This window comes from Setaria italica, chromosome V (assembly GCF_000263155.2).
Source record: "Setaria italica strain Yugu1 chromosome V, Setaria_italica_v2.0, whole genome shotgun sequence".
In the NCBI taxonomy this organism is placed as follows: domain Eukaryota; kingdom Viridiplantae; phylum Streptophyta; class Magnoliopsida; order Poales; family Poaceae; genus Setaria; species Setaria italica.
In genome coordinates this window covers 43,621,733-43,635,106 of record NC_028454.1, presented here as the reverse complement: position 1 = coordinate 43,635,106, position 13,374 = coordinate 43,621,733, and the positions used below count along the sequence as shown (strand labels likewise).

Genomic DNA, 13,374 nt, shown 5'->3' with positions numbered 1-13,374 from the left:
AGGCAGTAAAATCTGGGATCATCATAATTTCGAATGGTCAACTTACTGTACTTACATTATTCATATTGGCAAAGACAATGTTTTGAGATGACAAAGGACTTGATAATGCAGTAAATTTGGGATCATCGTAATTTTGTATGGTCAACTTACATTATTCATATTGGCAAAGGCAATGTTTTGAGATTACAAAGCTAGCAAATTGCCAGTGCCGTGTAAATTACATGCACAACAGAGTCTCACCCCACTATTTCAGTGCCAAAAGTCAAGTTTTCGCTGGAATGTCCTTCTGTTGCGCAGAAACACAGGAATGATCTTCGGCCTTGTCCATTTCATCTCAATCCTGGAATTTAATATTCTTTGGCGCATAGCAAGGAACACTTCAGGTAGTTTTGGCCTGTCGAATCAATTATTGGTGAAAACTATCATGCCGTGTCCATTGTGGCTTGAGATTATGCTTTGAAGAATGTATCATGTTGGGGTCTTCACAGCTCATCCTGAACATGAAACCAGCATAGTATGTAAGCTACTTGTCATAATCCAGTTAGGAAGTTCATAATAAGTATTACAAGTGCATTTTTTCCGTTAAAGAAAAGATGCATTTTGACTTACATGGTAGTCATCCCATTCCCTGGGACGCTGTAAAAGTAAGGAAGAGAGTTAGTGCACCATGTATGTATGTATGTATTTGGAACGTGCGACTGCATCATATTTTAGGCAATGACATGCGCCTCTAGCACATAAGCACAGCACAAGTCACAAATAAATGCAACCCTCTAGCAGTCTAGCTAGCAGTGCAAATGCAAAACCCATAAACACAGCATTCCAAAAGAACATATTTCTATGTTAATCTATTTATGATTTGTTTCTGTAATGTGCCCCCATGAAGCATTGATGGTATGGTGATAATTCGAAAAAGAAACCAGAGTTGAACCCTTTTTATAGTTCGGATCTTCATGTAAAAGACAAAAAAGCTACATGAGCTATGTGACAGGATGAAGAAAACATACTCTCCTCCTTCGGCGCCGGTTTCCTTCATCCTTTCCTTTTTGAGCTTCCTGTGCAACAGTTTAGCAGATAATTTAGCCTCTTTAACAGATTTTAATTATCCTTTTGATTCGAGGACATTAAATGCTGATCGACATAGAAGTAACTAAGTCCAACTGAAGATAGATCATTCATTAATCACAGCGCTTCATACTAACCCTATCTTCTCTAGCTTTCCTCTCCTTTTCAGCTTCTTCAAAAGCTTCCTTTTCAGCCTACAAAAATACAGAAAACTAAGATAGCGTTCCCAGGAGATAGCAGGGACCAATTTGGCAAAGTTTTATCTGCAGTTACCTCCCTATTCGCACCCACAGTTTCTTCAACAACTTTTCTTGCATAATCAGGGTCATCGCAAATCAGAATGTTGTCGAAAACTGAACCAGCTTTTACCTGCATATGTTTGAGATATAAGTCTACTTCATGCTTACATCGCTCCAGAAATCATAATGCAGCAGGAAGCTAAAATTTTAACAAAACAGACATTTAAAAAAATAAAAACTATATATGTTACCTGCCAAACTTCAATTCCAACATAGTTCAAAGGTTTCAGCACATAAAGATCTGGATCATCCTCAAACTCTGCAAATTAATACAGCTGATAGCGTCAAACTTCATCTTTAAAGCTTAGAGTGGGGTATAATTCAAAATCAGGTGCTGAATGGAATATTGGATATGTCTTGAATGTAAATGGTAGTATTAAATACATAACCGCGCACACTAATAGAACCAATATCTTTATTTGGTTACCTGGATTATCAATCCATGGGGTTTTCCATTTACCCTTGTAGTTAGGATTCTTAATTCTCTGCAAGCAGGAGCATGTGAAAATGTGAACTCTATAACGATGTGCCAAGGACTGATTGCCAATCAAGATAACAGACCTTGCGTTTCCATGGTCCCTTGTATGCTGGATTTGATATCATTCTGGGCTTCCATATGCCATCATCATCATCATCCCATGTGTCAGGCTGGTTTAGAAGGAAAAAAGTCACATATTTGCCATATTCTGCTGTGTCTATTTATAATAAATCCTTTGCATGGGTGTTCCTTGCATATGTGACTCCATGGATCACATTTTAAGTTTGACTAATCTTAGAACTTGCGTACCTTTTTGTCCTTTGGATCAGGAATCTGTTTCGGGATAGAATCATAGCCCTGGCCAACACCAATGAAACGTTACACAACATGTGCAACAATGCATATTCAGAAAAGAATTGTGGAATCACAAACCTCTGGCTTAACCTCATCAGGATCTTCAATATACTCTCTGTCATCCCAATCCTTAGGCTGTAGTGAAGATGTATGTGTTGGGCAATATCAGTTTATAATGCTGTAAATTCTGGGCAAATTATAGCTCTAATTATAAAATTAATAACCAACCCTTTTGGCGTGAACATCCTTGATTTTACGAGGAGGGAGGATGTCCCAATCAGTGTACATGCTCCCAGATTCTCTTTCACGGTTATCAACCAGTAGGCTATAAGACGCGTCAGGCCTAAGAATGAAAGTATACACGTGGGTTAACTTGTCTGTCTCACATTCTAGATCTTTCTTGATGGGGTAATTCTGCCCTTGGTAAGAAAGTATAAGATGGAGCTTCTTTGTTTGAGTACCACATATATCTGGTCCAAACATCAAGCTGCACAAGAGAAAGTTATGGAAGTTAGCAGGCACCACTTCAGCAGCTGACAACAAGAATAATTGAATAACAATAGAGGCTGCAATCCATATTCAGATACTACATTCAGAAACAATGACAGGATTATTCATTTGCAAACTGTGAAGCCTATATCAACTTCTAGAACACAGCCAGATTATGTGAGGTAGAGTGACATTCATCCACACCAACAATTAGAACATGCTAATGACATGTACAGCAAGGAAACAGTGCATCTTTGAAAGAGTGGGAATTTAAAGGAGCAAATGCCGGTAAGAAGTTTACCTGTATGGAGTATCCCCACTAAATTTTTTCTGGTTGACATAACCAGACATAAGCTTAATATATCCACCACCACACTCGATATCCTGCTCAAACTTAATGGAGTACTGAACCACCAGTGTCCGGTTCTTGTTACTGAATTTTGGGAACTTGGCTGAAATAGCAAAATGCCTAGCATCCATTGTTGTTTGTATTCCTGGTGCGGTATCCACAAAAATAAAGCGCATGGATCAATAGACTTGCTGGAACTAAGCCGCTGAGCAAGCATTGCATGTTTTATGATAAAATGCTCAACATATAGAGCCAATTGAAACAGAAGCGTGGCAGGTTCGAAAAGTAAACCTTTGTCATCAGGATCTCCAGAGTATCTTCCCGCCGTGTGCTTGAACCTTCCAGCCTTCCCTTCACTCCTTTTCCAATCAGATTCCACCCACCGCGACTCCCAGCCATCTGAACATTCGAACCGGAACAGAACAATTTAGTACTAAGTTACTAACACAGTAAAACGCCCTGAATTAGAATAGCAAGGATCCCATTAGATTGCATCAAGTGCATCATATCATCCGTTTTGTTCACTCCATGGAACAGACTCAAGCTCAGCATGAGCTAATAATTTCAATTGGAAAACTTGAGCACATCAGTTGAGCTCACCTCCAAACGGTCAAAACACAAAACCTTGACGGCCTTAGCCCTTAGCAAAAACGGAAGCATATACTCGCAACCATAGGGGCACTACGATAATACTCGCAAAGCAAAGGGGGTGACAACGAAAAGTAGCGCACGCCCATCAATCGTCCGTCTGCACTCAGAGCATTTCAGCAGTCATCCCAATTCAGTAGGCTGCCACTACCAATTCGGCAACTCGAACCAAAAGACAGAAATAGAAGCATCTATCCGTAGACAGCACGGGGCAAGCTAGGACTACCAATCGGGAAGCTGTTTGAGGAGCGGAGCAGACAGCGAGGAGGCGTGTGTACGCAATACCTTCGAATCGCTCCTCGAAGAAGACCTCGCCGGACGCTAGGAGCAGCAGCGACGAAAGGACGAGGAGGCGGCCGCTCAGGCCGCCGCCGCCGTGGCGAGGACGACCCATCGCCGGAGACGAAGCGGGGAGGGGAGCTTCGCTGCTGCTGCTGCTGCAAGCGGGCTGAGCTTGTTGGACCGGAGGGGAATATTTGTAGTGCACGCGGGGGTCGAAGTACCCCTGGATGTTGGTCTTATTCACGGTAATGGCACCCTGCGCCTAGTCCAGCGAATTACTGGGTGGCACTTTGGTGATTTAGTGGGGAACCGTAGGTACTTCGGAAGTGGAGCGGAGCAGTGGTAGCAGCCTGCCAGCCTATCCAGTCGTCACTCCGATCGGACGGTGACCGGCAGGTGGGCCGGCCGCGACTCGTCAAAGTCAACGTCGCGGCCTCGGACGTCCCTACCTGGGTGGGGCCCGCGGAGGGGGATTGCCCGCCAAGCGCGTCTACGGCTGTTTGGTCTCTGGTCCTACTAAACTTCATCCCTATCCCTAATCAATGCACAAAATCTGCATCACACTCTGCCTGAAGTAGTCGCGGTAGCTGGGGAAGCAGAGAAGCTAATGGAGCAAAGGGTTGGTAACTTGGTCAGCAAATACCACCACGCCATTGACATCCTCTGCGAGGAAGAAGAGGAAGGGGTGGTCAGTTCCGCGGCTGCAGCGGCCACAGTTCCTTCCTCGTCGACGTTGAGGAAGCACTGGTGGAGCACGGAGATCATAACCATGGGCGGCGTTGGCGGGCACAACATCTCGGTGAAGGACTTGTCGAAGACAATGAACAACAGGTCGAGTCTGAGTTCCTACAGGAGCGTCGCCGCCTCCACCCTGAGCAACATCTCAAACTTTGGATCCTGAGCTCCCCATCATGGACCCCCCTCCTCCCGCACGGCAGACTCGTGCTGGAGTGCCACCGCCAAGCTGGTGCTGAGCACGCGCACGAGGCCCAATAGGTTGTCATGGTCGTCGGGGAGGTAGATGTACATAGCGAACGTCGCCATGTGGAGGAGCGACGGCAGTGGTGGGGAGGAACGGGGGCGGTGGCAGCAGCGTGGGGAGGAAAGAGGGCGGTGGCGGTGGGTTTAGGATGGTTCGGGACGGGTGGAAAACTAGGCAATAACGAGGGGCAAGGGTGTCCTCTTGGACCTTGAGTCCACTTGGCCTGTTTGCCTCACAGGGGCTAAATAGTCTAAATAGCCCCTGTCACATTGGATGTTTGGATACTAATTATAAGTATTAAAAATAGTCTAATTACAAAACTAATTACACAGATGGAGGCTAATTCACGATACGAATCTATTAAGCCTAATTGGTCCATGATTTGACAATATGGTGCTACAGTAACCATTTGCTAATGATGAATTAATTAGGCTTAATAGATTCGTCTCGCGAATTAGCACAGGGGTTCTGCAATTAGTTTTATAATTAGCTCATATTTAATCCTTCTAATTAGCCTCCGAACATCCGATGTGATAGGGCTAAAGTTTAGCCCCTGATGTCCAAATAGCTCCAGTTACCCGCAAGGGATTAGTTACCCGCAAGGGATTAGAGGACTGAAGCATTTAGTTATCTTTTAGTCCCTACGTTTGACACCTTAGGGACTAAAAAGATTAAAAAAGAGATTAAAAAGGAGGGTCCTGTGGAAAACAGGCCTAAATAGAAGGACGGGGCAGCGTGACCATCAGTTCCGATTTCCTATCCATGCTGGGAGGAAAGGCCACGTACTTAATTCCACATCAGCCAATCGCGGCTTTGTAATTCACCTGCGTAGCCAATGGTAGGCCGCCGCGTCTGCCGGGTGGCGTGTTCGCTGCCTCGCGCGTGGTCTGGGCTTCGCGCTGAGCGCTTTTTCGTCAGTCGCTGGATCGCGACCTGTCCCGCCTGCCTGCCTGCCTGCCTGCCCAAACCGTGAGTCCAGGCAGCTATTTGCAGGTCTCGTGCAATCTCGCTCGCGCTGTAGAGTTCAAACGGCCGGCAAGAGAGCTGTTGTCGATTTGGAGCCAAAAAAGAAACCGGGCCGGGAGTTGAAGCCAGCCAAGGCCCAAGAGCGATGCGTGGCCCAAGCCCATGTAGTATTCAACCAAAAGCCGACCTATATAAAACAAGGGGCCCACGCCGCGACCGTAACCGCCGGTCCCAAGCGCTCGATCGAGTTCGTCCATCCCTCGCCTGGTATCGCGACGGTGAGCAGAGCACCACACCAGCGGTACGGTTCCGCCGACAGCCGCCACCCACCGCCGTCTAGAAGCTTCCACTGTTCCACACGACTGCCGCGTGCTTGACCTCTTCAATGGCATGCGCGCCGGGAACTCATCCAGCCAGCGACGACTATGGAGACGACCACCAAGTACTAGCACCTACGATGACAACCATTAAGCCGGCCTTCCGGTGGGCCCTCCGGGTAAGCGACTTGCCAGATTACGACTCGTACGTGCGCCTCGCTGGCTGGCTGGCCAAACCGTGAGGCCAAGCCTCCGGGGGTTAACTTTGCAGCGCCTCGTTGTCTCGTGGAAGCCGAAGGCACACAGCACGCGCGCGCGCTCGTACGGCAATCTCGTTTCTGGCGTAGTGGCGGCCGTACCTCCGCAATCTCGTACGGCAAGACACAGCAGAGTTCGGCAAGACAGCAAACTGAGCCGGAATTCGATCGAACTCGCATCCTAGCTTGTTTCCTTGTCGCACTCGTGCACGCGAGATCGATCGGGTGCAAGCCGAACCGTGTCCCCGCGAGCATAGAAATAAAGGCCAAGGCCAAAGGGCCGGGCCCCACGCCGTGTTAGACCCTGATCGATCGAGTTCATCCATCCGTCGTCGTCCATATCGCGCCGGCCGGTGAGCACCAGCGGCTCCGCCGCCACTCACCCGCCGCCGTGACCGTGAGGTTTTCCACACGAATCCCGCGTGCAAGCAGTGCGCCATGTCGATGATTGTGCTAGAACTCCTCAACGCGACGACCACCAGGCGGAGCTCATCTAGCGACCGCTACGAGGGCGGCTATCAAGAGCTAGTACCTACCATGTTAACCGTTAAGCCAGCCTACCGGTGGTTCATCCGGGTAAGGAACTACCAGTGATTCTTATGGCTGCCATTGTTGCTTCTCCCAGCTTCTACATAAATTGTCATATTGATCCCTCCTCATACGTATTGATTACCATGTATTTCAAACAAAAAAATAAAATAAAAACCAACATTGTCATTGTGTATGCTTGAGTCACTTATCATGTATAAAGTTATAGAAACATGTCTGGTCTACATGTTACAATCCACTACATACCTCGTCTATAGTTGTATGCATACTACACGTATAGGTGTACAGCTTGTTTGTGACCGTCAGGAGGAGGTTAGCGGTTCATTCCACTATGGATGCCTAGCTTGTTTACATGTTGCAATAATTTTTGCGCTGACTTGGACATCTCTTCTCAATTTTAGGGTTGTGCCTCTCTTTGCGCCAGCGTGGTGGTTATTGGCAATGTTACTGCGGAAGAGCACATTAGCATAAAGATAGCAGCCGTTGTAGTAATGATATTTATGATGTGGTTTGTATTTGAGATCACCGCAGACGGGCTTGTATATAGGAGGATTCCTCAAGGCACTGAGATTCCACAAGAATCTATGGTGTAATTCTTATCCACTGCACGCAGCTAGCTCTAGCCTTTTTTTCAATAAGAATTTTAGTGGTGTAATACCTCAAGGCACTGAGATTCCACAAGAATCTATGGTGTAATTCTTATCCACTGCACGCAGCTAGCTCTAGCCTTTTTTTCAATAAGAATTTTAGTGGTGTAATACCTCATTGGTCTCAAATTACTATTTGTTTTGATTTTTCTAAATGTATAACTTTTGCTATGGATCTAGACCTAGTATATATCTAGGTGTATGCACCTAAAAAACTAAAACGAATAATAATTTAGAGCGGAGGGAATATTTCATTTTTTTAGGCCTCTCGTCTACATCAGATAGAGATTATCAAAATTGGTCTTTAGCTTGTGGATTGTTAAAAACATAATTATAAGAATCGGGCCTAGATCGCTGCTTGTAAAATGCCAATAGTTTATAAAGCCCTTGTATGTTTTATGTGGGATTGGTGAATGACAATGGTGGGTGTCGGCGAGTTCTACCTGGCAGGTTTAGTGTTCGGTAGAGGAATCAAAGGGTGAAAGCTTCTTTATCAAAAAAAGAGGGTGAAAGCTTGTTAAACTAGATCGAAAGCACGTCAAAGATTTCACCGGGTTTAGGCCCCAAAGAGGGCAAGAAATCCTACGCCATAGGTGATCTCAGAGCTACGTGGTTCTTGATTCATTGGTTCTATAAAAAAAAAAGATCCATGTTACATGGGGCTAGCCGCCTTTTCATACTCAAGGTTCCATAACGACACGCTGTGGTGCTGAACACGCCATAAAAAAAGGACTTGTCCTTGCTCATCACTATCCTCCACAACAGGGCACGCTGACATACGGATACGGTAGAAAAGAACACGCTGAAATACAGTAGAAAAGAACAAGCTGAAATACGGTACATTAACAAGAAGATACAGAACCCAGCACATGCCTGCGCCTAGTCATGGACTTGTATTTGCTCGACTCTTTTATCCACAAAACACGACACGCTGAAATATACATTAACAAGAAGATACAGCTCAAACGCGGTTACAAGGGAAAGGGATCACCAAAGAACCGGTTCTTCCACAAAGCTGAAAGTGCTGCAGCCACTGCATATACGACTTACAGCAGGAGAGTGGCCGACTGGCCGGACCTCCAGTCCGCCTCCAGCAGCGCCTTCCCTGTGGCCTCCACCCTGAAAACTAATAATAACTTAAAGCCAGTAACCTACCAATCATCAATGGCAATTCTGGAGTTCTTGTTATAATAAAAGAGCCTCCCAACCAATGTTAATTTTGGAAATGCTTGCCATAGCGGAGGCCATTCAATCGGTCGCCCCCAAATGGTCTGCAAATTCCTGGGCGTATCTCTCTGACAAATGGCAATTCAGCACTTAGTCCATGGCGAGCTTTGACACCCGTGGCAGCTCCGTGTTTGCCTGACCATGTTCCGCGACCACTGACTGAAGCTGTAACTTGGATATGTTCTGTTGGACTAAGCTTGTTGATGTGGGAGCTTGTATAGGCAGCCTATTGACATTTCTTTCTGAAAATATAGTACTGAGCAAATTGTTGCTTGCATGAGGAGCTTTCTGACTTTAAATGGCAATTGAAGAACTTCCTTGATATCAAGAAGTGGAGAAACCAGGCCACGGTCCTTCTCCACCAAAGAAACATTTATTTCCTGATTGCTTGTATATAGCACTGAATGCTTGTGAATTCCATCTCTTGCACAAGTACAAAGCACCCAGGTGGATTTCTGCATTGATTAAACTGACCTTGAGAATGTACTGAAACTATATGCCAAACAAAGTGAGCACATTTTCATTTTACTTGAATTCACAACCAACACAAACAACAGCAACCCTGCGGTATTGAACAACTTCTCAGCCTGATAATTTCTGAACAACCCTGCTTCAGGACAGGAGAATATAGAGTAAATTTCACTTCTGATAATTTCTGAACCAATCTTGATAGTTTGCACATATTCCTGATCCCATATCACCATCTTAGGAGGCACTTCATTGGAATCAATGCCAAGATTCATGAGAAGGGAGCACCGCTACCATGAGTGTCATTGACAAACAGATCAGCAGCTGACTTCCTCTCACCATCGCATACATTCTCTCCACCTTGAGCTAATTGCTGCAGAAAACCGTCATGTGGGTCAAGGCTATGCAACAATTCTTCATCCCAAATCACCGCTTGGCTGGACAATCAATCGAACAACCCATGCACAGCATCCCTCACCACTGTCAGAGCACTGAATGCAACATTCTTAGCACAAACTGCCGCATCGTCCACAATAGGCATATCCTCGAGTACCATGTGGGCAGTATTCTCAAACATTAATGGGGTAATATGAATGCTGTGAGCATGAGGATGAAACGCCTCATAAGATGGTGATATGTTCTCTCCTGGCTTCTTCTTTGTACATCTGCCAATCCACTGTCTGGTGTTTTTCCAAAGTTGAGGCCTGCAGGCTGTAGGTGTGACAATGCCAATTGTCTCTTCTGTTTGCCAGAGGCAGGGATCACATATTCACATGTATAAGATGGCAAATCCATTTCTTTTCTCTGAAGTAGAGTGTTGAGCCGATCATTCAGTAGCAGCCAGAAGAACACCCTGTGTTTCAGCCAACAAGAGAGTTCCAAAGCCATCCAGAAGCAGGATTGCGTCTGTGTATGACAAATCAGTACTTTGTAAACTCTGACTGATGAAAGCGTTTGATGTCCCCAAATATTTGTGCAGGAGTCTGTTCATGTGTCTGCTAGTTTCTATGCCTCCAAACCTTGGTGACGCTCTATGAGCTGTTGTTTGTTAATGAGCTTGCACTGACAATGCTAGGCTAAAATGATCTTGTAGAGTGTTCAGACTCATCAGAATTTGCAAAGTACTATTTCATTTACAGAATAAGAGAACAGTTCAGGTTACAGCTGCTGCGACAATTGATCTCTGACATTCTTCCCACTGGTCAATATGCCAACACTGCCAGGAAGAAGGCACAATGGGGAGCCCCTACCAAACTTCCTTCTTGATGCCGTGGCGCACAAGCTAGCATCCCATCCAACATAATGTCCTGATAAAATTTTACAGTCTGCTGGAGCACCAGCGCATGATTATGGTTACTGAATTCTGCAGACACCAGGAAAATGGCTAGCATTCAGTGTTAGACTCATGCATAGTGTTTACATGAACTGTAACATAAGTGTGAGGAAAGTAAACCTTTGTCATCAGGATCTCTACAATATCTCCCTGATGTGTGTTTGAACATTCCATCATCCATTGCTCCTTTTCCAATAAGATTTTAGTAACCGGGTCTCCCGACCATCTGAATATTTAGAGAGAGACATGACTTTTAAAGCACAGCAAATCACTTCAAAATAATAGAAAGTCTGATAATGTAGGCTCATTACATACACATCTTGAGCCAAAACAGTACTCCTCAAACCACAGAATGCTTAAGACACTACTGATTTGACTAGGGAAACCTTCACTCCATCCAAATCAAACCATCAAATTTCACTTCTGCCCCAGTAACAAGTTCCTTCATAGCGATTCAGCTAATCTTCGTGCCACCTAATCCGTATCAAGTGGAAGGAGAGATTGCCAAAGATCATACAGACGATCATCGTTGTTTGGCACAGCCTGTCTGATTGGGCAAGCAATGGAATTTTCACACTATTCTCCAATGTTGGATACCTAACCTCCAATGCCAATCACCTTCCTAGATTGTGCACCTGCTGCTATGCTCACTGCCATAAAAGCTTCCCTCCTTTGTTCCTTGTTCAACCATCAGAACATCCGGTGAGAAACATTGGGGTTTCAGAACACCAATCAGATCCAGCACATCCGTACTCCACCATCCAGATCCAGTAGAAACTAAGCGATTTAGAGGGTGTGTGCGTGTGGGGGGGGGGGGGGGGGGGATTGATTTCTCACCTTTGATTAGGCCTTCCGTTGACCCCCGCCGCCGCATCCTCGCCTTCCGCACGCCGCCGCCTCCTCCAAATCCAATCGCTACCCGCCCCACCCCTCTTCCGCAAAGAAGCCTCGGAATCCGATGGACGCTGGGCCTTGGCCCAACACACCAGCTGCTCAGCCCCGCACCCCGCTCTTCCCGTCTTCCGCTTCTCCCACCACTTCTCTCCCCCTCGACGGTTATTTTGATAACTGAATCCCCAACGGCAACTCCCGCGGCGGTCCCCAGCCGAATCCTGGCCGGCGGCCTCCTCCTCCATGCTTCCCCTCCCCTACCTCCTCTCGGAAATAAATACCCACCCTTCTGCTGGCTCTCCCCTCCCCTTCCCCTCTCCCTCCTCGTCACACTAATCATTCCAATCTCTACCGAGACCACCGGTTCTTTCGAACCGAAGAAACAATGTCGGAGACGCCTCTCCTCAAGGACTCCAACTCGGAGGGGGGCGGCGACCAAGAAAGCAAATTCAGAAAATCAAAGAACCTGCAAGACCTGTCGCGCGGCAAGGATTTGGCCGCCACGGCGAGCCTTTCCGGTGGAGAGAGAAAGAAGGGGGTTTCTGACAGCAAGAACGGACCAGTTTTGCCGACACGTGAGGACGCGTCTGTCGCCGAGGAGTTGGCCGCTGATGCCCGTGCTCTCGTTGACGAGCTACGCGGCAGCGGCAGCATCTTCATCGACCCCGCCAAGGCGGTCGCCCGTACGGCAGCAGCGTACGCCAAGTCACAGGACGATCGGGAGGCTGCAACTAGATTGGCAGATGCGCTGGCTATCTTCAATGAGCTCTTCGCCGTTTCGAAGCCAACGACAATCAGCTACAAAATGAGCGAGGTCCTTCACGGTTCCGCCAAAGTTCTTCCCGGTCGGCACTATCTCTGCCGCTCTGCTAATCTCGATCTCAAGAAGGCAATTCAGGCCTGCTCTTCTGAAAACACCCCTTCGCACGAGAACAAGATTACAAAGAAGGCAAGCGATGGCGACGTGGCGCCACCGCGAGGCCGGCCACTCAGTGCCAGGTCGCTTGCGGACACGGCCTCCGATGCCAAGTGCTCATGGACCAAACGGCTCCGACTTGCCATCACTCCGCAAGAACCACTGCTTCCAATTCAGGTCCCTGACGACGAGGTACGTGCTGTTGATGCATTTTGGCAATGTGTCCTCTGAATACTCTGATCGTGTCGGAAGAAAATGATAACCCGCTTACTCGTACTCTGCTATGAACTGTTCAGGCCAAGCTGATTGAGAAACGTCAGATTCTCTACGGGTTGGCCCTCGCCGCACCTGTGCCATTACTCACGTCGGCGGCCGGCCTCCAACTGTTCCCGGGTGCCTGGGCGTTCGTTGCTGGCGCAGGCATCGCCGTATGGATCGTCACGAGCTGCGGTATGGTACTCAACCAGTACGGGCGATTGGACTGGGAGAAACGGGCCGCCCGGGCGTTGGGCCGCCTGGGCGTACTAGGCGCTGCGCTGATGTTCAGCTTTTACGGCTACCGGGCTTTCTTCCCTTCTGCGCCGTGGGGGCTTGTGATCCTCATTGGTGCAGCCGTCTTAGGCCTCGGCGCTCCCTGGGCGATGGTAAGCAGCTCCTTCAGTCCTCTTAGGGCCTGTTTGGTTCCGGTTACTTAGCATCCGTCACATCGAATATTTAGATACTAATTAGGAGTAACAAACTATGATAATGATCATTAAGGATGCCAAATATTTATGTGTGATTGTAGATTGTACTCCAGAAGGGGAGCCATGAAGAACATATGACTCTAATTATTACGTGTGTCAATATGCCGAGGA

General features: G+C 47.1%; 2 protein-coding genes and 1 long non-coding RNA gene across 3 annotated transcripts in view; 1 reads left to right on the top strand and 2 right to left on the bottom strand.

The window, feature by feature from the left end:
* Window positions 1-27: 27 nt before the first annotated feature.
* Window positions 28-4,134, bottom strand: LOC101761253 (calreticulin-3). Its single transcript, XM_004970829.4, has 14 exons — window positions 3,968-4,134; window positions 3,326-3,433; window positions 2,987-3,179; window positions 2,425-2,683; window positions 2,275-2,331; window positions 2,152-2,199; window positions 1,926-2,012; window positions 1,792-1,849; window positions 1,556-1,623; window positions 1,339-1,434; window positions 1,203-1,259; window positions 1,008-1,055; window positions 610-636; window positions 28-494 (listed from the first exon to the last, which is right to left on the bottom strand). Exons 1-14 carry the CDS (start codon window positions 4,074-4,076, stop codon window positions 483-485), a joined length of 1,227 nt encoding a protein of 408 aa, XP_004970886.2. The 5' UTR covers window positions 4,077-4,134; the 3' UTR covers window positions 28-482.
* Window positions 4,135-8,491: 4,357 nt separating this feature from the next.
* On the bottom strand, window positions 8,492-12,475 carry LOC101760986. Its single transcript, XR_215310.3, has 3 exons — window positions 11,548-12,475; window positions 10,831-10,936; window positions 8,492-10,740 (listed from the first exon to the last, which is right to left on the bottom strand). It is a non-coding gene; the product is annotated as an uncharacterized LOC101760986 (long non-coding RNA).
* Window positions 11,975-13,374, top strand: part of LOC111257214 — a 2,104-nt gene continuing 704 nt past the window's right edge. The window contains exons 1-2 of the mRNA XM_022826351.1: window positions 11,975-12,709; window positions 12,814-13,161. Of these exons, the coding sequence (XP_022682086.1) occupies window positions 11,987-12,709; window positions 12,814-13,161 (1,071 nt within the window). The 5' untranslated portion in view covers window positions 11,975-11,986. The remainder of the gene's footprint in view (window positions 12,710-12,813; window positions 13,162-13,374) is intronic.